General features: G+C 43.1%; 1 protein-coding gene across 2 annotated transcripts; it reads right to left on the reverse strand.

Moving 5' to 3' along the window:
- Positions 1–207: 207 nt before the first annotated feature.
- On the reverse strand, positions 208–27,769 carry ZFYVE1 (zinc finger FYVE-type containing 1). Of its 2 annotated transcripts, none has more exons than XM_065636862.1 (13): positions 27,412–27,769; positions 26,536–26,730; positions 25,863–26,399; positions 11,458–11,962; positions 9,327–9,541; positions 7,054–7,160; positions 5,975–6,083; positions 5,310–5,407; positions 5,095–5,212; positions 4,544–4,714; positions 3,611–3,791; positions 2,981–3,094; positions 208–1,898 (listed from the first exon to the last, which is right to left on the reverse strand). In XM_065636862.1, exons 3-13 carry the CDS (start codon positions 26,358–26,360, stop codon positions 1,666–1,668), a joined length of 2,349 nt encoding a protein of 782 aa, XP_065492934.1. In that variant the 5' UTR covers positions 26,361–26,399; positions 26,536–26,730; positions 27,412–27,769; the 3' UTR covers positions 208–1,665. The 2 variants fall into 2 exon arrangements, with proteins under 2 accessions (XP_065492934.1, XP_065492933.1); XM_065636861.1 differs by having other exon boundaries at positions 26,536–26,756.

Below are 27,769 nucleotides of genomic sequence, written 5' to 3' on the forward strand. Positions count from 1 at the left end.
ACTGTCAGTTTATGGCAGACTTTGCTTACAAAAACATTCAGGCAGTCCCCAGTAAACTCGGCCAGTACCAAAGGTGTCTTGGAACGTCCTCCAAGTCTACTCCCATGTGTAGATTGGATGTAGTTGTGAAGGGGCAATCGCTTTGTGAGTCTGTTCTTTCAGAGACAAAAGTGAGGACCACTTGTTACAAGGAAAAAGTCAGTACGCTTGTTCAGAAGATAAAGTCTTTTATATCAGTTAAATTAATAATACAGTCCTAAACCAGGGTGTTGGGCACTCATCTACACAAGAGCACATGTAATAAGCTGGGCAAAAAAATATCACAGTTCCGGGACATTGCATCAAACTCCAGCCACTCCAAGAGGAGACAACTCTCATTTGGTGGAAGAGTTCTTGTCTATGTAAGTCAAGAAGGGAGAATTTTAGGCAGTTCAATCCACAATGGTCTCTTACTTCTCATAACTGGAACCACGAATCCACAGTACAACACAGTATTAGTTAGGTTAAGTGCTGGGTTTGATAATAAAAATCAGTGAATTCATTGCAGTCCTTTAATAAAAGGATGAAGTCCAGTGAGTGCCAGTTGCTAGAAGCAAAGAAGAAAGGTTCCCATTTTCCAGGTGGATTTGTTAAGTTCATATTATTAGGAAAAAGGTAAGTCCAATCTGTGCAGTTTCTATGCAACCACGTCTGAGAACACACAGGCTCCATAGACTCCGGGATCACTTAAAAATTGGGGGAAAAGAAAAGTCATCACAACCCAAACAACTCAAACTTCATATTTCAGAATTGCCTACATAACTTGCTCTCTTGTTCTGCACTGGACAAAACTTTTAACTGCAACAATCTGGCAGAGAAACTTGAAGAAAACCTGAGTACACGAGAACACTGTCAGGGAGAGCAAGACCCTGCTACCTTTTGATCTGGTACTGAAGTTGAAATGGCAAAATCAGAATGCTTTGCCTTGTGCCATGTGATTTGCTTCACCTTTCAGAGCTCTGCTGGTCTCTACCAGGGCATCTATTTCAACTCGATACCTCTTGCACTGCAAGACCACACTGCTCATACCACAGTCCAAAGAAACTTGCTAATGAATCTGGGTTTAATCTTCCATCACCAGAAGTACAGCACCTCCAGATGTACGGTTGGTTGAATTACGAGGTGAAACTCATACATCAACACTGGAGATTTCCTGGCAGCACAGAGTCCAAACCTTCCTCACAGGACATCATGATCAGCAAGACGTTCCACAAAAAGAATCAGAAGGCCAAAAGCCTGATCCAGTATAGTTAGGAACAACACCATCCATCATTTGAACTAGGAATACTCAAAGCTTCATTAGCCAACTGCATTCTCAATATACTAAATTATACATAGATATATATAGATATATATTTTTTAAATTTGAATAAAATACACTGGATTTTGGTTTGCTGATTTACAAGGGAGCTCCCTCCCTTCCCCAGTTAATTTGAAATTAAAACCTAGAGGCTCAACATAAGCTCATTCCCAGTGTTCCAAGATGGATATAACACGAGAGGAGGCCAGAAACTGGAAACATGCACTCTGGCTGCAACAGGTTAAGAGGTGAAAGGGAGACCAGATATTTTCATTTGTAACCCTGAGAACATAAGGAATTGCAAAGATCTGGAGAAGAGCCTGGGGTTAAAGGTCACCAGGCTTTTTATTGCAGTTAAAGCAAACTCGGACTGGGTGATCCCATCCACGAGAAGGAACCGCTCTGCGGTCGTGTGAGCATTCATCACAGAATCCCTGGCCACAGGCCCGACAGTGGTGTTTGGAAAGTTTGATACTGAATTCCTTCCGGCAGTTGTGGCAGTGCAGGATTTCATGGTCTGGTACCCAGTATGCAGGTCGGGCAGCATCTTTGACCAGACCTATGGAAGAAGTGAGGTGGGGGGGATGAGAAAGAGGGAGAAGAAAATCTGTGAATGTGAACATGTCAAGAATGTACCCCAGTAGAAGTACTCACACGCTACAAGTCATACCACCACCATTAAGGGGAAGAAGAGGTGCTGACAGAATACTTCAGTGCAATGGCTAGCCCTTTAGGTCATTCTCCCACATTCTGCCTCTCTTCAAAAGGGATAGATTGTTTCTCCTTAAACAGTGGCATCCCTCCTTACTCAGAATCTACCAGAGGTTGAGACATTTGCTTTTCCCTACCTTCAGTTTCAGCTGTGGCCCAAAAAAACCCCACCACAGTCACCAAACCAAACATTCAGAAATGCATGTACTATCTGAACTGAGAAAGGGATTTATTCTGCATTTTATTGAGTTGGGCAACAAACACCCACAAGGGCGATGACAGGACATGCTGTAGGCAAAGCAGTGGAATGATGATCTGCGCAGTGAGTAGGAGATCAAGTCCAACAACAGAAGATTCAAATGCAAAGTGTTTGCTGCCATACGCTGCCACACAGCACATGAAAAAGCATCAGACTTTCACTGTACTAAGCTCACTGTTAAAGACTACGTTACTGATTACTCTCCCATCGTTACCAACCTGGACAGCTTCAGATTCTCAGCCCTCCCCTGCAGAAGTACCAAGTGCCAGCAGTAACCATGAACATACTTAAAAGGCACTCAGCATCTCTGGAAGAAAACCAAACCTGATAAAGTGCTTCCTAATTGGCCAGTCTTTAGGGAACTCCATCTGGCAGGTCACTGCAGTGATGCATCAGAGAAGCATAAATTACTCACAACTCGGTGCACACAGATTTGCATGACAGGGAGAAAAGAAAAGGTATGAACTGCAAAAATAATGTGCTGAAAACCAAGAGGAAACATCAAGCAAGAGAGGTGCAGGGAGCTGTAGAACCCTTAACCAACAGGTGTCATAGCAGAGGTGCCAGCCTGCCACACAAACTAAGTTTAATCAGATGTTTTGCTCTGTGAAACCAAAAATGCATCTAGACAAAAAAAAAATATATATCCATCAGAAGAGAAAAGAGCTCACCTAAGGGAATGTCCATGGCTGTCACCACTGCTCCAAGAGTGTTCTGCACAGCTTCCCCCACCTTTCTGGCAATAAGTGTTCCCCCTTCCTCATCTGAAGGCAGCTCAGCCACATCTGCACAACACAAGAATAAAGGGCTCAATACCTCAGTCCAGCACAATGTCCACCAAGCTTCAGTTAATTTACATCCGCAAAAAACGGCAGCAAACCCAAAAGGCAGCTCGGGGCTTCTCCTCAGCCTTTATATCCCACATCCCCAATCTTGGATTGCAGAGTTTTCACTTCCATTTCAGCAATAATGGACAAAATACACTGCCTGTGGAAACAGCAGCACCCCTGCTCTGATGCTCACTCTACACCATCAGCAGGTGCTGGGAAAACAAAGTAAAGATTCAATTAGAAAATAATTTTGTCAAGGGGCCAGATATCTGGTAGCTCATTGCAAGGGTCATCTTCCTGCCAAAAGACATTGAGCTCTTGAGCTTCCCTACTGAGGACGTTATGGCAAAGCCCAGTTTGAACAACATGGTCTACACCCAATGGGAAAGGTTGTGATCCAGAAACCAGGGACAAGGACTTCAGACTAACTATTGCCCAGGGATAATTTTGAGTTGATTGTGACAGAATTACCTAACTGGATGCCCCTGTTTTCATAGCAGTTGTCACACACACGCACTGGTGCTGGTCCCCAGCCTCGCTCAGGCACTGGACGGGTCTTGGAAGAACAGCCATCACAGAAACCCTCTCCACAGGCCCGGCAGTGATGTTTAGTGTCATTATCTTTAAAAGGTGTGTTGCATTTATTACAACTCTAATCAGAACAACATAGAAAGAAAAACTGTTAGCTTGATCTTCCTTAACGAAAAAACAGAGAGCAGAACTGAAATTTTGAAAAATATAGTTACACCCCAAACTTGGGTGCTACCAGCCCCATAACTTTACCCCAGGGAAGCAGTTCAGACACATAGATGTATGGTGGTTAAGCCAATAGTTTGCTATGATCCTTCATTCACAATGACAAATAATTACAGCCACAGCATGCAGGGCTTAATGGTGGGTATTTGATCTTTATCGGGTTAAGAATTCAGAAGGCAGTTTTCATTGAATATCTGTTTCCTGTAAGGCACAGGGAATCCTTTTCTGGTTGAATTGTTGGGGCCAGGTTTTTGCATCTGGTATGAAACCAGAGTTTAACCTCTGCACCTATATGAACAGTACTATCAACTGCAGTAGCCAGATTTAAGACCTTGATTCTTTGCTTTGAAGAGTAAGCTCATGCAAGCCAGGATTTTCTGTGATACTGCTGGCAGAGGAGGTCACAAAAAGTAGGGAGGAAACAGCCTCTTTAGCAGGGCTGGGCAGAGTCTATCTTCATACTTTCTCTAGCTAAATCAAGAATGGGAAGAGCTGAAACCATTTCAGGTTTCCCAAAATTGTAGGAGAAGGGCTTGCTACAATAAAACAAGAAAGCATGTGGAATCTGCAAAATGCTGTATTACTTAAAGGGTGCAGAAAATGGGTTTTAGCTATGCAAAGCTTTTGTGTACAGCAGCTGCCATTTACCAGAATCTGAGAGTTGGGTCTCCAGTAAGCTGGGGCAATCTGGTCTGTCAGCCAGGAGGTCACAGCTTTTGTGGGTCCCAGGCTAAGTTCAGATACTGATTGTGCCATGAAATTCATCCCATCCAACAAACGCTGGGCTGCATTATTGTTATCTTTCAGAAATCCATCAGTCTGGAATGAAATGGATATTCATTTAAGAATAAACAGGGAAATTTTTTTAATTTATTTTTTTTTTAGAAGCAGATGGCTCTGCAACTCCTGTTAAACTGGAGGGCAAACATGAGAAAAAATTAACCAGCTCTGCTTCGAAACACAGGGGTAGGTGTTAATGGTGTATCATTCACACAAAGTGTTCACAAACTGGCAAGTTAGCTACTTCAAGATAGCCAAAAGATGACTGAAGGCCCTTGTAAAGGTTCTTTTAAACAGCAGAGGCAGGGACCAGCTCTAACAAAAGCCAATCCCTCTTCTCCATCAATGTCCAGAAGAACCAATATAAACATGTGTGTGGCTGCACACATACACAAAGACTATCCAGCAACCAGACTTACCCCTGGCCAGACATGCTCAATTTCTGTCCTCACTACAGTGTTGACAGGATCTTGGTTGCCAAACCAGTACTGTCGGCTGCGGTACACCACCCCACAGTTGGGGCACTCGATCACGTATCTGCAGAAGGGCAGGATGGGTTACATCAGTGAGATACTGACATCCAGTGCACCAGGCAGTGTAGAGGCAACAGAGATATCTTAGCTGCAGTACTCACCCTGACCAGGCGTATTTGGCAAGGCCCAGCCAAGGGGAGTCAGTGGAAGCAGAGGTTTTTGGCACCACACTGACCTCCATCCCTCGTTCGTAACAAGCCTATAACACAAAGGCTCAATTAAAACTGCACTCTTGGGAGTCCCAGACTCAAGGTCTTGCAGCTGTTTGGCCATGTGAAGCACATAATTGGCATACAGTCTGCACAGCAAAGGAGAGCACTGATCAGAACTGATTTAGAAACAAACCAAAACCAAACCCACTGTCAATAATGACATCAGGAAAATATCTCTACAATAACAAAAGTAATGATGGTAGCTGAAAATTTTCCTATCTCGGGAATACATTCTTCAGAAAAATTGGCTAATACCAAGCAATGGGCATAAGCAAATGAACATAACCACATCAAGTGTGTGGAAGGTAAATATCATCCAGAGTGAGAGCATCTGGATTCACAATTTAGCTAGAAAATGACACACAGCACACAGAGGTGATGACCTCTCCAAGTGAAAATACGAGTTCAATGGGGATCAATTTTTTTTGTCAAGGCCATGAGTATCTCTCCCATTTGAAAAAAATTCAAGAAAACACCCACATGCCTGTGATATTCCTCATTTACTGGGCCATACTTTTCCATTCTTCAGACATGGTCCTTGTGTTGCTACTCACCTTGCAAGTGTAGACTCTGTTATCATACTGGTGAGAATATCTGCATCGACTTTTGGATTCATGAGGGATGCCTTCCTTTGCATGGTTCATGCTCTTCTTACAGCCACACCTGAGTATGCAAAAGCCAACCATTAGCTGATGCTGTTAGATATGGGACAGATGTCACCAAGAGTTCATTTATTATCTTGCATTTGTATAGGTGTTGTAACCCAAACCATTTTCACAATTGTACAAAAAAGCAATGACATCATTCATGATTGAAAGGCAGGCTCTTTGGAAGGAGATGTACCAACTGTTTCACAGCACAGAGCAGGACCACACAACAGTTCAGTGCAGGAAATGATTGCTGTAGCCAGTTTAAATTTCACAGAGAATTTCAGGAAGGACTACCCAAGTCTGGAAATCAAACAGGACAGAGTTAACACTGCAGCCTTTGCAAGGAGCTGCTAGGGACTCTCTAATGAGCATAAAAGAGCAAGAATGCAGCACTATATCACATTTAAGAGAAAATGTTTCCAGAAGCATAATCAGCCATAACATCAGGCTGCTATAGACTGCTCACAGACTCAGAGCGCTGACTGCCATCTACTGCCCTTCCAGCCTCAAACTTCAGGCTCTTCCCAGAGAGCTACAAGCAAAGCTCTAGGCAAACCGGATTAGACCTAGTCACAGAACACAGCACAGGCCCATGATGATTTGTGCTCTAGGATTCTTTATGCTGTTTAGGTAATAAAAATGGCAGGAAAAAAAAAAAATCATCATAGGATTTTTCAGGGGATTTCTTTAGACACTCCTTTATTCCTGCCCTGTGTGCACTGGAGAAAAGATGTGGGCAGAACAGGTTTGTAGCCATACACACAAACAGAGTAGGCAAAGACCATACATCCAGCTGGGACATGGCAATAGCAGCCGTCCAATTCACATAAGAGTTGAATTTCAAGCAAATTCTGCCTGGAAGTACTAGCTGATAATAGGTGGTATCAGGTGTGAAGATGTCACAGAAACTTTAAATTCTGTGGCTGCAGACCAGGGCAGCACTATCTTCTGGCAGAATGAGGGTGCATTTCTCATCTACTTACCCACAGCTGAGGCACACAGAGGAGCATGTGAAATATTCATCTGGAAAGAAAGAGCTGTGAGCCATCTGGTCATCAGGGATCTCCCCACTGAACCGGTCACTCAGAGCCTGCCAAACAGAAAAGAATGAACTGGTGAGGGACTGAGAGCAATGCAGACATTTTATGAAAGCTTTTGCAATCAAAAGCATGGGTTCCTCTACCGGAAGGAGAGAGTACACAGCTAACAAATAATGTCTTATTAACCTGGAAACCAAGACAGGGATTAGAAACCAAGCAAGAAGACAATCTTGCACTTGTATGGAAGTGACCTGAATGCTTGTAAGATATTTAGTCTTCTCCTCCTGCCCCTACTTTTAATTTTATAGCAGAAATGGGTGGTGGAAGATTGCATCCATCTCTGTGCATACAACCCATGCTCAAAATAGCAGGGTGCTTGCTAAAAGGGCTTTGCATTCTGGAAACCTCCAGAAGGAAATTCAGAGTCATTTCTCACACTACATGAAGACACGGTCTTTCTCCCTCAGCTCAGAAAGTACTGTCCTGAGCTTTCCTCTGGTCCCTTGAACCATTACGCTTCTCCGGTGAAACTGAGACAAAGGGATTTGTTCCCTTTCCTGGAAGCACCTGTTCTGACATTAAGTCAGTCCTTAGCCTTGGCACACTTTTTCGGTTCTTTTGGGTGTTACATTTAAAAAATAACCAAGCAAACAAAAAAAACCAAAAACAAACAGAAACCCAAACAAAACAACACCACAAACGAAAAAACACCAAACCAAACAAACAAAACCACCAAACAACCAGATGGTTATGGTTTTTCTTGATGGAGATCCTTGAAGGCATGAGATCTAATGGAAACGCTTCCTACAGCTGAGGTAACTACAGTGGCTGCCCACCCTTCTCTTCCTCCTTCTGCCCTGCTGGGGAGCATGGAGGGAACATCTCTGCCGTCTAACAAGGGCTGACTGCACACACAGACATACGTATCTCTCTCAGCACAGCTTCTCTCACGTAAGATCTCTACATAGACGTCTGACTTCACAGAATTCTCAGGAAACTACCCTCAAGATCATTTTCAAGATTGACTGGTACTGGTCAATGGACCCAAAAGTTAGAGGAGATGGACACAGATCTCTAGCAAGCCTTGTGTCCTCTGGGAATGAAGCAAAAAAAATGTTCATTTGTAGTCAGTAGTGATCTGAACACAGAAACCATTTTACTGGACATGAATACACTAGCACTAGTACACTAGCAGCTATATCTGAAACTGAATTACTTAATTGTTGCAATAAAGTCCTAGAAATAATACTGGAATTAACCACTCCAGCTGTTTTCCTCTTGCTGCCTTTCTGCTCCTTAGTGCAAGGATCCATGTACATGTCACCCTGATACTTCCCTCTGTGCTTCAGCTACCCCAAACACAGAGCAGCTGGAATTATCTGCTCCAACAGCTGTGACTAACATCAGAAAAGCCTGCTAACAGTGCCACCTTCTGCAGATATGCCCCAGCTCTGCCCACCCCTCCCTGATGACAGCTGTGCTCTTCAGGCCAATGAAAATATGGTGCTAATCAGGTAGTGGTAGCAATGGGTGGAAACTTGTAGGACAGACTGCAAATTTGAAGACCCAAAAATCTCTCTGACATCCTAGCAAGCTGAACCTTCTAAGAAAAAAATCACCAGCTGCTCTCTCCAATTCCTTTTCATCAGCCTTCTCATCTGATGCAGTACCTCTGAAATGATCCATCATTTGCCTTGATCCCACCTTGTTTCTTAGCTACCAACACTCCTCCTTCCTCCTTTTTGCCTCCTAGCCCTTGGGTTACACCATACTCAGTGCCAGGTTTTGCCAAACATTAACTCATTCCAAGTCTCTTGCATTTCCTCCCCTTATGCTGAGGCCATCCTTAGGAGTTTCACCAGCAACTCTTTCTGTGCCTCCTCTTTGTAAATCACTGTCATTAAGTGTTTGTCACTCACATCAACTATTTTTTTCTTCCCCGGTCAGTTTCTTCCTGGCTCAGTTTTTTGATTTTGCTCTGTTTTGCTTTTCAACTTTTCTTGACCTTTCAGGGTCTTTGCTAAGGTGCTTGGGTTTTTTTGTTTTGTTTTAACTTGAAAACAGACTCAGCCTACCTGGCTGTTAGGCAAAACCCATCATTTTTACAGAAGACTTGCTTTATCTCCAGACATGTGCTCTACCTTTATTAGCTGCAACTGACAGTTACTAGCAACAGTGATACAAATAAAGATTGTGACAAACTCTTCTCCACTTACTTTTAGTGCTTTGTAGATAACCCCAGGCTGTCTAGGTGACCGAGTGGTATTGTTCTCCAGCTGCTGCTCCACAGCTCGCCTAAGTCCAGAGAAATCTGTTGGAGGATTGTACGTCCTTGTTCCCTTGTAGTGGATTGAGCTGAAAGCCTCAGGAAAACAGCTTAGCTTCCGAAACCGATCCTGAATGAGCTTCTCAGGAACCTCAGAAGGATGATCTATATATAAGAGTATCAGCAAGTATATAAACAACTGATTGTTTAAAATAATATTTAAATTGCACAGTGCAACACAGTGCTAGTTTTCTTAATTAAGCCTTCTAATACATCTGGAATGCAGTTATATTTTACAAGGAAGAAAAGAAAAACTGTTTCCAAAAGCAGATTCTGGTTTTTGATATAAAGCTTTATATTTTAAGACCAGCTAAAACCAGGAACATCTAGGTTTGGAAACACAGATATACAGAATAAGAAGCAATTTATGACACAGTGTAAGGAAACTCCACGTCCGCACACTTGTTAGCTCTTCTCACCAGACCATAAGTTGGTATAGCTGGTCGTAGCCCCTGATAAGTGGAGGACACGAACCTTACATGGGCTGCTTATTCTCCTTGCCAACCCTGTCACAAGGATGAGCAAGTCTCTACCGAGCCTTTGTACATGGTGAAGCACTTCAGAACTGACCACATCAGGTCAGACTCCATAGAGCCGACCACATTCTTCTGCCTGCTCCCAAGCACCTGCCATACATCTCAGAATAAGGCAGGCCCCTTCTTCCCTGCCCTGAAACTACATAAAACACACTTATCTCAGTTATCCATCAAGGCAGATGGTTACAGTTTGCTGCAAATCCACATGCTAAGAGGTTTCCTTCCTAGTCCTACCATGATCAGAAGCGATCACAAAAATATAACTTTTTTACTACCCTGACTTTGCACACAGGTGAAACTATCATGATGGATCTCTAAATCCAACCTGCTGAAACAGCAAATTTCAACAACTATGTGAAAGTCCACATTGCTAATCAGCAAATTGGTGTGTAAGAAAAGGAACTGCCTTGACAGGTAAGTTAAAAGTAATTAAGAAGTCACTTTAATAATAACCAGAAAGAATGCCAAGTTCTTCCACTAGGCTTAAGACCTCACTGGTTCAAAAAGTCAAAATAAGACTGTGGGCCAGCAGGGAGCTGCTGTGGTATTATAAGGCAGGAGCCTCCCAGATGTTCACAGACAGCAGGACTGAGCCTCAGCCGCTGCAAGCCAATTAATTAGGGCTCTTACTTATCAAAGCACCAGAAATGGAGAGAACGAAGAAAGGTCTCATCATGCCTTTTGAAACATGGGAAAAATGGGGCCAAGAGAAGAATTTTATATCCCTGTATAGTCAAAACCAAAACGTGCCATGACTTCCATAGGACAGTGCATTTAACTCAGACGTACAAATAAAACACACAATTTCAATATGCATAATCCAGTGTGACACAAGCCAAGCTAAAAGTACTGGTGAAAAATACTGAAAGTGATGGGAATAACAGTGTGCCAGGCCTGCTGCTTTGGCCATCAGATACTTCCACAGAGAAAAGTGATGCTAAACCATCAGCTCTGAGCCACCGCAGCCTCAGTCACAACCTCACACCAGCCTCTGAATGACACTGGTCTGCAGAATTTAAAAAAGTAGAGTGACGGTACTTGTATGTACTGAAGTTCAGTTTCATTATTCTTGCTCATCCTAGTTCCTACATGGAGTTTTATTTTAGGGGTTTTTTTTTGCAACAGGATACTCTGTACCCCTGCCAAAATGTCAGGGTGTTTCAGTTTTCACCTTCGTCTGCTGTATCACCCATACTCATGATCTTCTACGATAACCCCTCCTACGGCTGGCAGAACTCCCATCATGACCAGTCAGTGCTCATGTCCAGATGGCTAAGAAGATTATTCTAGCTGATCTTGGGTAGTCAGATCACCATCAGGGAATGTTCTGCTATTTCCACAGCCTGGCTCCCAGGCCAAGACAAGGGAGAGCAAAACTCAAACCTCATCTATGTGGTGGTAAAGAACTCTGAATATTCAATGCAACCTGATAATTTATAGATAGCAATTAGCACATTATAATTCAGTTTCTTACTGCCTACTCACCAGAGCCCAGTAGCTTGGTGTACACAGTCTCGTGAAAGATGATGACACCTGGACCCAAAGTTGACAAAGGAACATCTAGGCCACAGCGGGCTGTGGTAGCTTTTAGCTCCTTGGTGAAATGTTTTAAATAAGCCTCCGAGGCGTCACCAAGGAATTTGAAGAGATCATTGTGGAGCCTGTCAGCACGAGTACGGTAGATGACAAGGTCAGAGATGGCCAGGACCTTCAACAGCAGCCGTGTTCTCTGGCTCAGGTTCACAGTGGCCCCCAGGAGCCCCTCTGTATCAATTACCACGACTTTGCGGACAGGGTCATAGGCTGCCCAGACTCCAACTGTGCAAGATTCTTGGGCTGGAGATGTCTTGAAGACTTCCCGGCCGTAGAAGAAAGTGTGGTTAAGGGTGTGAGACTTGCCATCCCCTGTGTTCCCAAAGATGGACACTACCTTTAGATGCTGGTCAGGACTGCAGTCCAGTTTCTTAATAAAGTCTTCTTCATTCCTTACCTTCAAAAAAAAAAAAAAAAAAAGAGAGAGAAATATTATCTCTATGCAAATGGAGTAGACAACACTGAAAATACAGCTGGTTTTGGGATAAGATTAACAACAGTGATTACTTCCTGTTCAGATTTCATCATAAGTTTCTGAAGTACCAAGAAGTCCAAAGCAAAATATTAGAAAGCAATTTTGTAACACATAAGCATCAATGGGATTTAGGTTGTTCCACCACATGGCTGTTTTGGAAGTGATGCCTCATGGTGATTACCCATCTAGTGAAACCTCTGGTACCTCACCTGTTACCTGAGGCAGTCCTTTCAGAAAAGGGAGCACAACTCTATTAATACTTTCAAGTCTGCCAGAACAGCTACTTGGAGCACAGCAGTCACTCTCAGTAGCACTCCTGACAAGCATCCAAATTCAGGTGCAAAACAGGGGAAAGTTTTTGTCACCTTAACATGCCTCATCCAGAGGCTGAGAACCAGTTTAGGGAGAAAAAGCTCTTCTTTGCAGCTGTGCTGCATCTGTCCACAGCTGGGGCTCAGACACAACCTGTCCCACTCCCACTGCTCTGCAGCTGAGAAACAATTCAGCTGGAAGGAGGGGCAGAGAAGAAAGCAAAGTTGTGCTCTGGAGTCAGGTGGCCTATAAGCAGGCCAAACTGTCTTTTACAGAAGTGCCACAACTACCTCAATGATCCATTTCATAACTTACTGCATTGTGCTTTCTTTTTAAAACAACCAAAACACACACAAACACAAAACCAGAAGAGAACAGACAGCGCTCAGCAGTTAACTTCTCTCTGGCTTCACATGGATTAAATGACAAGTGTCATGCTATTTGGGTTAGAGAATTCGGCATTTTCAATTCAGATCCTAGAGCAACAGGGAACAGAAAAACAAGCAATGAAACAGGTTAAGGCTCTATACGAGAGCTTGCCTTGTTTTCATTGCAGAATACAGCCTTGGCTTTCAAAGGTTTCTGGCTATGCTTGTTTATCACTTGCTTTTTCTTCTTCTAACAGGTTTTATCCATGTGTTATGTTATGTGACAGGGAAGAATATGACAAGGCACTTTTTGAGAAGGATTAAATTCACCTCCTCCATCACAATTCCCTCCTCAAGGAATCCCCGTCAGCTGATGGGAGCAGGGCTTCCATCCCCTCCCGTCCATCTCTCAACTTCTGGAAGCTCCTTGGCTATTTCCCCCCCCCACAAGTATAGTTGGAAGGTCTCATGATACGTGATCCACAGAGGCCATAAGGTAATAAATGGTTTCTTCGAACAAGTTTATTCTTAGATCAGCAAATTAGTTTAAGGCTCAGCCAGCCCCATTTGCTCTGGTCAAATCTATCAGCAGCATTCAGATTTTGAAGGAAAATAAAAAACAGCCATAGTGACAAAAAATAGCCAGTGTACCAGATTGTGGTTGGGAACAGCATTCAGAAAGAAAAACTGTGAACTGTGGGGCTGCAGTAGTTTTTTTTGCAGACTCAAAGCATTCAAGGCAGCCTCACAGTGTGGAAAAAAACCAGGAACAGAGAAATCAAAATGCTCTCAGCAGAATATTTTCTGGTGTCTGTGGGAGATCACCAAGATACACTCAAGTTACATTTACACGAGACAATTGCTTTTTTCGCTGTGATTATTAGCTTGTCATCAGGAAGGTAGTTTAGATGACAGATGCAGTTTCTCTTAGTGTCTCTAAAGATGATTCTGTGGATGAAAGCAAGTTCTTAGTTCATGGGATAGCTCCTAAAAACATTCACAGATGTGATTATATAATAAGGTTATGTGTATGTAAGCAAAAAGGAATATGATAATTTTTTCTCCAGATTATTTTGGTTTTAACTCTCACCTCCCAAACTTCTTACCATAAGGGTGGCAGACCCTCTTTTTGCCAGAGTCAGTGCCTGACTATATCCAGTGATTCTGGTTATGGACTCCTTGTACAGCACAAAGAAATACCAGTCTTCAAACAGCTACTTAAGTATTGGCAGGACTAACAACCAAGGTCTTTAGGCAGCACTGGTTATTATTCTGGTATCGGTTTGGGAGAGCATGTGGAAGGGGCTGGGTCAGTAATGTGAGAAGACACAAAGGACAACAGGAACCACAGGGATAGAGGAAGTTCTGCAATGCATTCCCACCAGTAAGAAACAGGAGTCAACTCACACAAACTCCACTGTAGCTGAAATTGTCCCAAGTGGAGCTAATGCAAATGTTCACACCACCAGCCTTCTTTTCACATTCAATGTACTTTAACAACTGCTGATGTCAGGGCAACTTATTGTGGGAAGAAGAGCTGGATTGCTGAGCCAGACAGAAGAAAAATTGATTCCAGATCAATAATCCAGATCACTCCAGCAGGAAAGTTACTCTGAATATCAAATCAGACACCCAAAGTACTGAGAGCTTAGCCCCTTCTAAAGCTCAAGGCTCTTCAGACTTCCTTGCAGGACAGAACTCAGAAGTGATTTGGACAAGCAAGTCACCCAGAAGCACAAGAACATACCGAAGTCCAACTAATCCAATGTTGTGTCTCACAGGGCTTGGTAACGGGTTGGAAAGAACTCAGACATGAAAAGAGTAAATGTTTCCTAGCATGCTTTACCAGCTTTCAGTAGTCAGATGCCAAATGACTTTGAGCAGTGGCTGCCTCTAGACAGTCGTGTTTGGTATAGAACCACTAGACCTACCCTCTAAGGCAGGGCTGTCAAACTCATTTTCCCTGGGGGCCACATCAGCCTTGCGGTTGCCTTCAAAGGGCTGAATGTAATTTTAGGACTGTAAAAATATGGGAGTAGTTACATTTAGAGTCCTAAAATGATGTGGCCCCTAGGGAAAATGAGTTTGACACCCCTGCTCTAAGGGGTTGTCTAACCCCTTTGTGGACCTGGTCAGCTTTGGATCCTGCAACATCCTGTTACAACAAATTCCACGCATGCAGCAGCAGAAGAAATAAAGCAAAAAACCAAGCCAACACAACCAAAAAAAAGCCCCTTCATTTTGTTGAATATGCTTGTGTGTCATGGATGCTCCTCGCTCCTGTGTACCTGTCGTCTTTAACCACTGCTGAGCACAGGAATCATACTCTCCAAGAACCATCCACAACAATCCCCATATCAGTTGTCAAATTTACTTCTCTTGAGCAAGTTTCTTTAAGATATTTAAAGTCAGAGTGGGTATAGTAAGTGTGTTGAAGTACTAATCCCCATTGGGTTCAAGTTCCACTTCTGTTTTGCTTCTCATCTCTAGAGAAGTTTGCATGGTATGTGTATACGAAGTGTATACAAAGGACTCGTGTTTCCACAGCTGTGTCCACTCCCATGTAGACTCCACATCTCTGACATAAACAGCAGAGGGTAAATATGAAACCTTCCTTAAATTGCACAGCAATGTCAATTCAGAAAGAAAACTTTGTATGTCTAACCTAAGACGCATCTCTCCAGCCCCTTCTCTACTTTGCCATTTCTAGTATCAGAAACACATTTACACTTTTGTTATCAATCTTAGAAGAAGATTGTCATCTAGAAAGAATAGTTTTTGGTCCACCATAGGTTAGAATCATGGTTAGCCTTCTCTTATATTTTTAACTGTATTTCTGTGAGCAATTGTCATCCAGCCCTTCATGCAGTCACTCCACCCAAGCTGAGCTGAGAGTCTTCACGCAGAAAAAACACAGACCTTTACAGCTGAAGTCCTCTCTAAAGAGGACACAAAGACTCATACCACACTGTCATAGAATGCATTTAGATCTGAAGCCTCTTTGTCACCCATACTTGGAAATCTATTATACCCAACATAACAAGTTTCCTAGATGTGAGTCATAATAAAAGTAGAACTGTTTAGAAAGAGACAAGAAACAAGAACTGCTAAAATGACATTCCAGCCTACTAATTTCCTGGAAACAATGTTATTAAAATAATAACATGTTAAAAGCTTAGGAACAAAATCCATAAAACAGAATGGAGTTTCCAATGACCAGTACTCATAACTTTAACTCTGCCTCCAGGAAAAACAAACACATTAAGTGAATCAGACATTTTTACCAGAGTTTTCTCCTTCTAAAACTCTTTATGAATCTTTTAAGGCTTGCTAATATTCATGGAACCAGCGCACAAAGGCAGAGCTGTGCCACGACGACACAATAGCTCAAAACAAAAATCAAGAGCACCTTCATTTGCTAGTCTTACACTGTCATTTACTTATATTGGTACTTTTGTTGTTGCATTTTGAAATCTTACTCTTTGCTTGACCTAATTTAACAGAGTATTTTCAATAGCTAAGCATTTTCTGCAATCAAGAGAGATACCATCATATAAATGATTACATTTGAGTTGTTAGACTTGTCTGACAACCAGCACACAATATATTCTGGTACACAACCACTAAATCAATAAAGAGAATATAAATTAACACACTTTTCGATGAATGGAAAAACAAGCTACAAGACTTGTAACAGCACATCCAAATATGTACCAGCATAAAATTGCAAATATCTGAAACAAATGAGTCTTCAAGTACAAGTGGTCAAAACGATCAAGTGGGGAAAAAAGTACTATTTGCCTTCAAGCATTACTTAACGCTGGCAATACAAGCAATTCTGCTCACAGTTCAGAAAACATTTTAAAAGGACAATGCTTACAAGAACTCAAACTCACACCTGAAATCAGAGGAAGAAACAGCAAAGCAAGCTATAACAAGATCTGCAACATTTTAAGCAGCCCTCAACTTCTAAAACACAAAACTGAGACAATTTTAGATAATTGATCTTAAGAGTATCTATTAATCATTAAACCTGGAAACAGAACGGATCTGTCAGATCTGCCCACCTCAACACAGACCAGTTCTTTATCATGCAGCTTCTAAATTCTGGCAGTCATGTTTTAACTCTAAAAACTTGAGTTCCTATCCAGAGGTACATTTACACAAAAGTCTTACAGTGCGTGCCTAAAGCCCCAGGTCCTACTGCTGGTCATTACATCAGAATTTCAGTGTACATTGAAAACAAACAAGAGAACCCTATCAAGCAGATTGCTTCCTTTAACTAGAGCCTATAAGGCAAATCTAAGAAGAACGACCTGCACCACAGCCCAGTGCTGCCACCAAAATTCACACCTCTGCAGAGCTCCCCACAGTCGCTCTCAGAAAGGCAGTGCATGAATGCAGAGAAGCACAGCTGGCTTACGCCAGCACCTCAAATGCAACAGGCTATTAAAAAGGCAACTAGAAACTCCCTGCATTTGCTCCAGGAGAAACTTTCGTTGATGTTCTGAAATGTTTCTTGCTACTAAGTGAGAAAAAGGATGGGGTAGCTCCTTGTGAGGAAGAGAAACTCTCTGCTAAGAAACCCATGACATCAGCAGAGCCATGAGAGACGCCCTGGACTACCATAATTTAAACCCCGTTTCTGCTAAGATCATAGACTAATTCAGGCTGAAAGGGACCTCAGGAGGTCATTGCTCCCTCTCAGCTTTGAGAGGCCTCCAAACAAGTGAGAAGACTTTGATCATAAGCAGGTGGTCCAGAAGAACCAAGGCTGACTTATAAGTCCAAGCAGCTCTAGTTTTCTACCTTAGTTTGTCTCCTATACCTTTTCTTCTGCATGACTTCCCATGGAAAATGCCTACGGCATTACTTGAGTCTTCCACATATAACTTAAAATTCATAATCCAATTACACAAACATATTTTATATAGAAATAAGTGCCTCTAAAACATACATTTCCTAAAAGTTTGACGAAAATAAACAGCAGAGTAGAAAAGAGAGACTCTAACAAGCTTTCTGAGGAAAAAGCTTGTCTCTTGTCCATTCCACACAGCTATCAAGACAGAAGAGTAAGTTGAGCAGTCATGCCCACAGTTGCTGGCTGGTGCATGATGGCACATCGGCTGCTTCTGACCCAAAAGACAGAAGATGTGGATCAGCATTGGATAATGGGAGGCAGACATCTCAAATTAGACTTCATTAACTGTACTGCTCAAAGAGTTACTTGTTACTATGTAAACATTTTATGGTAGCTTGGGAGAATTTTCCCAAAAGGGAATGGATTAGTCAAAAGGTCAATGGATTAGTTTATAAAATTGTGTATGTCGTACCAGTAGTTACAATCCAGTATTCAGGAGTAAGTTGTTATATTAATCACTGGCCCAGCAAACACTTAAATGTATTTATCATTACTGTCCTCAGTAGTCTCCTAGACTTCAACCAAGCTGTCAGTGGACACCAGCATCTTTAAGCTTGGAGTCCTACAGAGCCTCAAGCCCAAAATGAGTGACCTGACACCAGAAGGCGAGAGTGCAAAATAAAGGAAGGGACAAACACAAAAAGGATTTCAGGTTCGATTCCAACACTCCTTCTCAGCTTCAGCTAGTTTTGATCTTATTCCCCACGCACAGGTGCAGGTCTGGCTCAAACAAAGAAAAACATTTGTATTAGGGGTGGTTTTGAAGCTGCAGTTTTCTGTACCTGCTTGTTTGCCATCACTGCAATACCATCTGTGGGTTCTGATCAGATTCATTCTATTAGGTTTTGTACGCACCCATGAAAATAATGTCCCTGAACTGACCATCTTTTTCAGACCAAAGTTATCCTGTTCCTTCCCACAGCTCTGCAAAATGAATTCGGTGACAGTATTTTCATGTGTTTGTACAGACCTTAACAAAATGAGTCTCAACAGGGCCTACAGGTCCCTGCAATGAAAGGTGGAGGCTGCCAGGCTGCCCATGTCTGAAGCCCATGTCTATCTATTACAGGACTCTTTCCTAAGAGAGACAGAGATAAGAGTTAAATCCTGCTTAACAACCCTACCCAAAGAGAGAGACCCTATTCCAAAGGTTTTAAGACAGTGGTGGAAAAAACGTAAGGGGATCAGAGACAATCCGATTTGATTGGACTCCTCCCTAACCCAAGAGGCAATACTGACTGAAATGTTGCTGTGACCAGGTAAGTTACCCTTGTAGATGACAGCTGAGATGACAGCTGAAGTTCATAGTGGGTATCTCAGAGGAGAGCCAGTAATAAATGCATGCTCCTTTCTCTCATGTGAAACTGCTGAAAGCAGAAGAAAGACTAGACATCCCACTAACCTGTTTGCTAACTGAAAAACTGCTTTTGCAAGAACCCAAAACTAATAAAGATCTAAGGTAAATGCAACTGCTGCAGAAATAACACTAATTTAAGAGTGTCACCTAACTCTTAAAGAAAACAGGAAACAATGCAGCAGAAATAATTATTCTGTATCCTAAGTACCTTTCCAATTCTCCATGGATGTTAATTTGGCCACACAACTACCAATTACCACCCCAATGTCACAGCTGTAGCAGCAGAGAAGACATCCAAGTGAGAAGACTTTGCCCAGAAGACTGCAAGTCAGTGAGCAAGTTCATGCTGTAACTAACAGTCTTCCTCAATACAAAGGGTGACTAGATTACCTGTGCAGACACTACTTTGTAACACTATCCTTGTTAAGAGGGGTGTTTACAAGCTTGTTTGTATTACAGTTTCACTCTTTCTAGAAAATACTTACTCAGGTTGTTTTCCCAACTGCAGGGTGTTTTGACAGGCAGCTGTGTGAAACTCCTGCCTATGCGATCCTAAAGCATGGCATTAACAACCCATATAAAAAAGTAAAAGGTACACTGCAGCAATATCTGCCTCCAAGTGATTCTTGCAGAAGCGAGAAAGCAGTGGAGACAAAAAGGACAGAAGGGCTGGAGGACAGCAGGCTGCCAGTTCCCTTTCTTGAATGCACCACAAAGCACTCAAATCCTGCTCCTGCCAGCAGCACCCAGGAGCCCAAAAGGACTCATTGGATAAATGCAAAGAGCAGTACAGCAAAGAAAGCACTACAATATCCGCTTTCCCCGACCAACCCTATTTAGTTCAGGAGCTGAACTAAGTTCAGGAACTCCTCAAATGAAACAGTGGGTAATTCCAGAGTGGCTTGCCACCAATTTCTCTCACCTGTGACATGCTCTCCTTTGTTTCTACACCAGCACTCATTTCAACATAAGGACAAAAGAGACAAGAAGCAAGCAAGAGATTTTACTTTAATTACGGCCCAGAAGAACTGCATCATGAATAATGTGTAGGAGCAGTTCCAAGGAAAAGCAATATTTGTAAGTGGCTATGTTCAAATTAGCTAGGAGTCAGTCTGAGACTGTTTGTTGAATGGATAGTTCCTCTCCCATCTTCTAAAAATACTCCTCAAAATACTGGTATGTGTCCAGTCAAAGAACAAACACTCCTAACCAGCAATTGCTAAGTAGTTTTTCTACTACTTTGTTCCAAGGACAGAAAAACAATGCTAGTGTAGGAAAGGGAATTGCAAAACTGATAACAGACTGGGATGGGAGGAATACTGAAAAATAACAAGGTAATAAGAAAAAAATTCCTAGAGTATAGGACAACAAACTCACAAAAATACTTTGGCAACAAAACCTCTTGGAAGCACAAACAGGAGGAAAGCTCATCAATAGTGCAGCAACAGTGATGAGGGGCAGAAATTACATACCCTGATCCACCAGATCACACTGACCTAAACAAACTTGGATTCTTCTATGTTCCTTCTTTCTCTTTTGCATCTATGCTAAATATACCAGCTGTGACTTTTCAGTTTACAGGATATGGACTAAAATTCCCAGAAACTTACAGCTGACTGTGCTACCCTAAAAAACACACACACGCCGCCAAAACAACATTCTCCCAACAGTAAATCAAGTAAGAGTGTCATAGGAACTAGCACTACTGCCAGACAAGTGCTTTTGTACGAGAGACAAACAATAAAACTTAGGAGATTGTGATCTTCTTCTCCTAGAAGACATACATTAGCTTGCATTGACTGATAAAGCATACTTGACTAGAAAAGGCATTCCTAGTGACTCCATTCACTCGTCCTTAGACTTCGGCAAGGCTCAAATCAGTAAGCAATAAGGAAAAATCACAGTACTTTAATCAGGTTTACAGTGGGAGTAAGAAAAGCAATGCAGCTAGCACGCCTTAAAGAGTTATCACTCTGTATGTGTAACTTTTTAATAAGAGGGGACAGAGGAGGACACATGGACTGTTACACTGTTAGAGGCTGGTTATTTAATTATTGTATAAAATGGTCTGGTTTTAAATAAGGGCTACAGGTCATTTTGCATCATGTAAATGGACTGCAAAGCATTATATAGATCCTGCTCAGTATTTACTGAGGGAAAGAGCTTAATCCTTGAGGTGTCTAACCCTGCTAGCAGGAATAAAAAAAGAATTCAAGGCATGGGTCTGGCTTTAGGAAATGGAGATGTCTACTGGCAAAACAAAAAGACCCTACTAAATGAAAAAAGGAAGTTCATAGTGGGTATCTCAGAGGAGAGCCAGTAATAAATACATGCTCCTTTCTCTCACATAAAATTGTATTGCTGGGGATATTTTTGGGACTAGCCAGAAGAAAAACTTCCTTTTCTTCCTGTCTCCTTAGTAAGACAGGCTACAAAGTCAATACCTGTTATTTTTCTTCGCAACCCACAGATTGGGTAATGTCTTATGACAGTTAACGTTTGGTCAAAGATCAGTGAACTCTTTAAGGCAGACTAACAACAATGAAGCATGCCCCCTATTTTCTATAAAGTATATGAGCTGAGTCCTTAATTAGTTCTTTGTCCAAAGTGTTATCATAGAAGCCACTAGTGACACTACAACGAAGCTCTGATCCTGTGGTAAGAAGTCTCAACATCTGCTCCCCACGATAAAAATATCAAATTGTCATTATGCGTTGTTAAGCACCACTTCTCTCCTACCTCAGAAGTGGTAGTAAATAGAGATCACTCTACAACTGATACACAGCTCTCCCCTTTATGCTAAAGAGCTCTATTGCAAAGGTGTTGTATAAAGACAAAGCAAAAACTGATACTGTTTGAGAAACTGCATAAACATAAGTACAAGAGACAAAGATTCAGACCAGTGGAAAAGTTCAAGAGACAGTGAGACAGCGTCAGGACTCGAAACAACTACCTTACCCCAAGTCATGTTTTTATTGTTGTATTTTGCTGCACTTTTCTTAATAGATCCACAGATACAGGGGAGTTTTAAACAAGATAAATTAATTGATTCTCTAAGTTCTCAAGGGAAGTGCCTCCTGTGTGCAAGGAGCAGCACTAGTGACAGCAGAACGATGCTTGTTTGAAAATTCAGCAAGTTAGAGAAGAGAAAGGAAAGCTGACAGCTTGACAGAACAGATCAGGAGATTCAGTTGGGGGATTTACACACACAAAAAAAGAAGGCACCCAGTTTGAGCCTAACACAGCAAAGAGGAGATGTGGAAGATGTAACACGAGCAGTGACAAGTCCAAAGCAACTGACTGAGGAAGTAATCCCTACACTATCATTCTGAGTAGAGATGAGAAAGGAAGATAGACTATGTAGGAGAAAAATTGCCAAACAGATGCTGCAGTTATCAAGAACAATTTGATTCAAGTCCCAGCTTTAGATATGTAAGAGATAAGACCAAAAGTTTAATACTGTGTAAAGAGAAACTGCATAATACAGCCTGAGGAAAAAGGACCTAGAACAACATCTAAAGTGCGGGTGATGCAAATTTGTAAAATATAGACAAGATTTGTTTTCTGATAGAAGTCGTCAATCAGGTCTGATTGTCAATAAGTCCTGAAGAAGGAAAGGAAAATTTGCCATGTAGGTCAAGATAGCTTGGGGATTAACTCACAAGAGTAGCAAAGTATCACGCTGTGTGGTGTGTGAGACAGCTGGCGTGGGGCTGCATGGGGAACAACCTCTCTCTCTCTGGTTCTTCACAGACTTGCAGTGCAAACTTGCATTTAACTTTAAACATAATTTTCTTAACATGGGATAACCAGCCTCTTCTTAAAGTGCTCCCATATAGTGCTGTTATGATGAACATCACAAAGAAGCTTGCGTTTCACAGGTATGAACTTGAGCTACTATCTACAAACAACTGCTTCACAAGTGGTAGTTTAAAATGGGACCTTTCCTGACTGAGTGGACTTGAAACTAGCACAAGAAGCCCTCAGCTTTCTGAGCTTATGGTTACGTCTGCAAAGTGCAAAAAGCTCCAAACTAGCTTTAGGCGGGCCAGCACATCTGTGCAACATGGCACGATTATGCAGATCTCAGAATTATCATAGCTTCATTAGTGCAGCGCTGAGCCCAAGCTGAGAACTTTCACCTCTCAGCTAAACTAATTTGCTCAGGCACAGATCCTTATTGATTAGTCTGCATTGCTTCTGAATCTGGAACTAGCTCAATCATTGCTTACACACTATAAATGTCCTTCAGTTTTAGAGCTACCACCTCCAAGAAGCCAACAGGAACAATGAGATTAAATATTAGCACTTGAGCTTAACAACTTCACGTTCCAAAGGAAACCAAAATGAAATCTCTTGTGTTCCCATCTCATCGAGCCACTTTCAAGTTAGAGGTTTGTAAAAATGTATACATTGAGTATTTAGATCTATTGTGTTTGCTCAGCAGCGTAACTAGTTCTGCCCATTTTCGTAGGCCTAGCATTTAACATTGCTATGGCAGAATCTACCACTGACAGCAAATCAGCAGTTGCCTTTCCTGTTTCCTAACTAATGCAATAATTTTCAAGTTCCAAAGGTCAGAAAACATATTGTTAAAGATAGCTGGACTCCATAATTCTGATAAATACTTCTCCTGCCTGCTCAAGCTTGAAAAGCCACACATCCTCAAACCCTGAATCTCCACATTTCAAGTTATTACTATTTTGGCATTTTTGGACAAAGCGTTGGCTTAAATAAAGAACATTTTAATGATTTCTCCCAAGCAATCATCAATAATCTTGCTACTTAGAAGCACAAAAGACTGAGGATCACTTTCCTATAGCTAAATTGCCTGTTCGGAATTACCAAGAGCAAAAGATGCTACAGAAGATGTCTTCAGAGCAAGCTAATCACCTGACAGCCCTTTCTAAATAAAGGTCCTCATGCTCACTAGCAGCAATATCACTACAATAGCAAGAACTCTTCAAGTTACAGCTGCCATAAAATATTTTAATTGAAAACTCTCAAACTGCTTTGACATTGACTGTGAGATGTCACATAATTATTCAGTTATGAGGAAGAGATCACTCTAGATGGAAGAGCTCTGATTCAACATCTTGATAGCGAAGCAAGACCACTTTTGAGAGCATTTTCAACCCTGTTCTGACCAAATTGCTACGATCTGATAAAGGACCACTGCTGTCCCAAAAAGGAAGTCGACTTTATTGCCCATGACATTTAAATACCACTGCACCAGCTTGCAAGAGGCAGCCAGAAGGCTGCCTCAACAAGGCTTACAGATTCATGAGTATAAAGATAACTTAAACTGGTACAACCACACACAGCCACAGCTTGTGAGCAGCTTGCCAGGACAGCCCTGTTATAATGCATCTCAGAGCTTGCTCTAGCAGCTAGATGAATATTATTTAAAAGGCTGCTTCTTAATGTCATAGTTGGATCTACAAGGAAGCATCTGCATGCTTAGGTGAGGCATAAAAACTTAAGACTGCTACTACACCTGAAACTCACTCAGTTCACAGTCACAGGTGTTCTGCATAGTATGTTTTCTATGACACTGCATCATAAAGACTGCCATCCCTTCTTCCCTTTCCTCTCTAAAAGCCATGAGAATTTGCCAGTCAGTACACCTGAACTGACTAAAATGTGACCCAAGTATCTTGCATCTGTTCTATACTATAGTATAATTAGAGTACATTTCTATACTATAGAAGAGTGTGTGCATATATGAGATAAAAGATACTTAAGTCACATTTCCTTGCAACATATGGCAGAAACATTGACTGTTACTACAATGGATACAAATAACTAATCTACAAATAATCAGAATATCATCACAATTCTTTTTACCACTGGTAGCATGAATATATTAAATTAGAGCAACCAGATATCGAATCTTCAGGTGACTACACATTTTCTTTCAGTGTCCCCTGAATGAGGTTTAGCATGAAGGATGCAAACTGGAAGCCAGAAGAAAAAGCTGAATTTTCAGTTGTGTAACTAATCTGCTCTGTGACTTTCACACATTGCTGGTTTTACATTTGTAAAGTATTTTAACACTGCAAAGTGCTTATGCTCATCAAATGTAAGGGCAAATAGAAGAGTTATTTAACTGTCTATATTGAATGCTAGACTCTCTAAAATAATGCCTCCTGAAAGGCTGTTCCTAGTCAACTAGTATTTCTGTCATTATTACCAGCAGGCCTGCCCCAAATTGATGGCAAATTTCCCCCTCTTTCAGCAAAAGGCTAACACGAAGTAATATTTGTCACAAGCAATATAGTGTAACCATGGTGTCTGTAGGACTTAGATGACACACTTTGGACCCTTATTTCTACTTTGTCCTATTTCTAAAAATCAGATGGATTTACTGATGCTAAAGGAGGGTAGCAGGGGGCTGTAGTCTTGCATTAGCACTGCTTGGTACAGTGCCCACTCCTAGTCATACGGTAGGAGATTGGCTGCCAGCACTCCCATTTGCAGGATATCTACTGCAATACTCTCAGTTAAATTTTGTTCAGGAATGATCAGCATCCTGCACAGAGAGCTCTTATCTTAGCTCTGTGTGTCTCAATTCAGAGTCAGTTCTTTCACCAGCTTCACTTAGCAAGCCTCTCAAGAGGAGGCCCTTGCCACACATAAGGTTTTAATGAACTTGACCTTTTGAGGAACTTGTGAGCAAGGCAATTCCAAGGCACTGTGCCTTTTTGGCCCAAGATACTCACTCAGTGCCACTTAACTGGTTATCCTCATTTTATTACCATTGCTGCCAGTTACACTTCAAGTATTAATCATGCACCAGAGCAGTCCGTCAGACTAAGAAACTAAAGGATCTCACCCATTCAAACAAACCACACCACTTCTTACCTGAATCTCCTCAGTTTCATCCACCAAAAGGAAACTCACAACCTTCTCTGTCATCTTCCTTCTCTTGGTCTCCTCATCCATCCCCTCCTCCTCTTCCTGCTCCTGGGCTTTGCCAGCATGGTACATGGTGACAGGGTGCTTCCTTTTGTTCCCCCCAGCATGTGTTCTCTTCTGACACTCCACGCAGAGGTTGATTTTGCACACCTGGCACCTCACTGCTGCTATCTGCCTCGACCCCGTCATACTGGCGTGCATTATGTTCCCATTGGCACCTCTGCAGGAGTCACAGTACGGGACGTGGCCGGGTCTTATACGGGTCCGTTCGTGGTTCCGTAACCTTTCCGGCTGATGCAGCTCTTCTTCACAACGCTGGCACTGTAGGCTCCTGCACTCGTCACACTCATAGATTGCTTCATCTGTCCCACTGCAAACATAGCTTTCCTGGCACAGGAGTGTCGTGTTCTGTCCTTTCTCTGCAGTTTGTGTGTGGGCGCTCATCTTCGGCTTTCTTTAAAGCAATGTTTTTCCCTCCTGTTTCTGTTTTGAACAATGATACATGCCAGAGTCAGTTGCAAATTTAGTATTTTCACAGGGAAAAGAAACACTACAGGAATGCTGTCTGTACTTAGTTTTAAATAATTAACAGATGTTTCTATAAGATTCATACACTGACCTGCCTCCCAAGAAGAGTCTTGTTAAGCACAGATGAAGTTTTCTTTCTCCAAAATAAACAACGTGGCTGGTTTCATGTATTGTTACACCCAAGTGCCAGTATACATTCTTTCTCTGCTTAACTGTATAATGTATTTTCAGTGATGAGAAAAAAAACCCAGTCTGGTGTACTTCAGCACACAGGGCAAGTATTTCCCTGAAGCAGAGAACGGAGGGAGACAGCTGGTAACACAGAGGCAAAAAAGGCATTAGAAATGCACAAGTGCACATACATGTACACACACACACAGAGGACTGTGTCAATACTAGAAAATTCTCTGCTTTCACTCCCCGGCTAAGCTCCTCCTTCAGGGTTCACAGCGTTTATTTGCTGGGAATTTCCTGATGTGCTTTGCCAGATAAACAAAAAGCCGCTCTCTTTGTGCGCTCCTTCTGGTGCCGCTGGATACCGATCGCTGCCGCGGCCGGCCTGACAGACGCCGGATTTTCTCCCCCTCCGCCCCCAGCTGCCACAGCAGCCCCCGACACCAGCGCCCGCTAAGGGCAGCCCGCGCACCGACCCGCCTTTGTCTCGACCTGCTGCCTCCCGGCTGCGCGGGGCCCCGGCCCTGCCGCCCCGCTCCGGCCCTCGGCCGCCTCGCCTCCCCAGCCCGCACAGAGCTGCTCCCGCTCCGGGCTGACCCCCGGCGCCCCGCTCTCCCCGCTGGTTCCGCAGCCCGGGCGGGGGCCGGGCCGGGCCCGGCAGCGCTGCCCCGCGGCGGGGGGCACTTGTGGCTCGGCGGCGGCTGCGGGGCCGGGCGGGGGCGGCCGGCGCCCCCCGCGAGCCGGCGCTATTACGTAACGCCGGTGCCAGCCGGCGCCGCGCTCCCGCACCTACCTGGGGCTGCGCCCTGCGCGGCGCCGGCTCGTTCTAAGCAGCGGCCGGGGAGCAAGGGGGAAGCCCCGGGTTCCTCTCGCCGAGCGGCGGCACAACAAAGGCGGCACGGGACGGGGCGCCGCGAGCCAGGCTATTGTTTACAAGCCGGCGGCCACCCTTCTTCCCCTTCCTCCCGCCGGCACCCGGTGACTAAGGAGTCGGGTCCCGGCGGCGGCTTCCTCCTCCCCCCACCCCTCCGCGCCCGGGGGGTGTCCCGGTTCTCCTCCCCCAGGGACTGGGGCGGCGACCCGACCATGCAGGCGAGGCGGCCAGGGCAGGACCCGCGCCCCCGCCACCCTCCGCCCGCTCCCTTCGTCGC

This window comes from Caloenas nicobarica, chromosome 5 (assembly GCF_036013445.1).
Source record: "Caloenas nicobarica isolate bCalNic1 chromosome 5, bCalNic1.hap1, whole genome shotgun sequence".
NCBI lineage: Eukaryota > Metazoa > Chordata > Aves > Columbiformes > Columbidae > Caloenas > Caloenas nicobarica.

What these genes read in the sequence shown, in the direction of transcription:
- ZFYVE1 (XM_065636862.1), bottom strand. Translation starts at nt 26,360, where the DNA reads ATGAGCGCCCACACACAAACTGCAGAGAAAGGACAGAACACGACACTC. An exon ending in TCTGTGTGCCTCAGCTGTGG is followed by an intron (nt 6,084 to 7,053) that starts GTAAGTAGATGA and finishes TTGCATACTCAG; the next exon opens with GTGTGGCTGTAAGAAGAGCA. An exon ending in GACCCAACTCTCAGATTCTG is followed by an intron (nt 3,792 to 4,543) that starts GTAAATGGCAGC and finishes TGTTCTGATTAG; the next exon opens with AGTTGTAATAAATGCAACAC.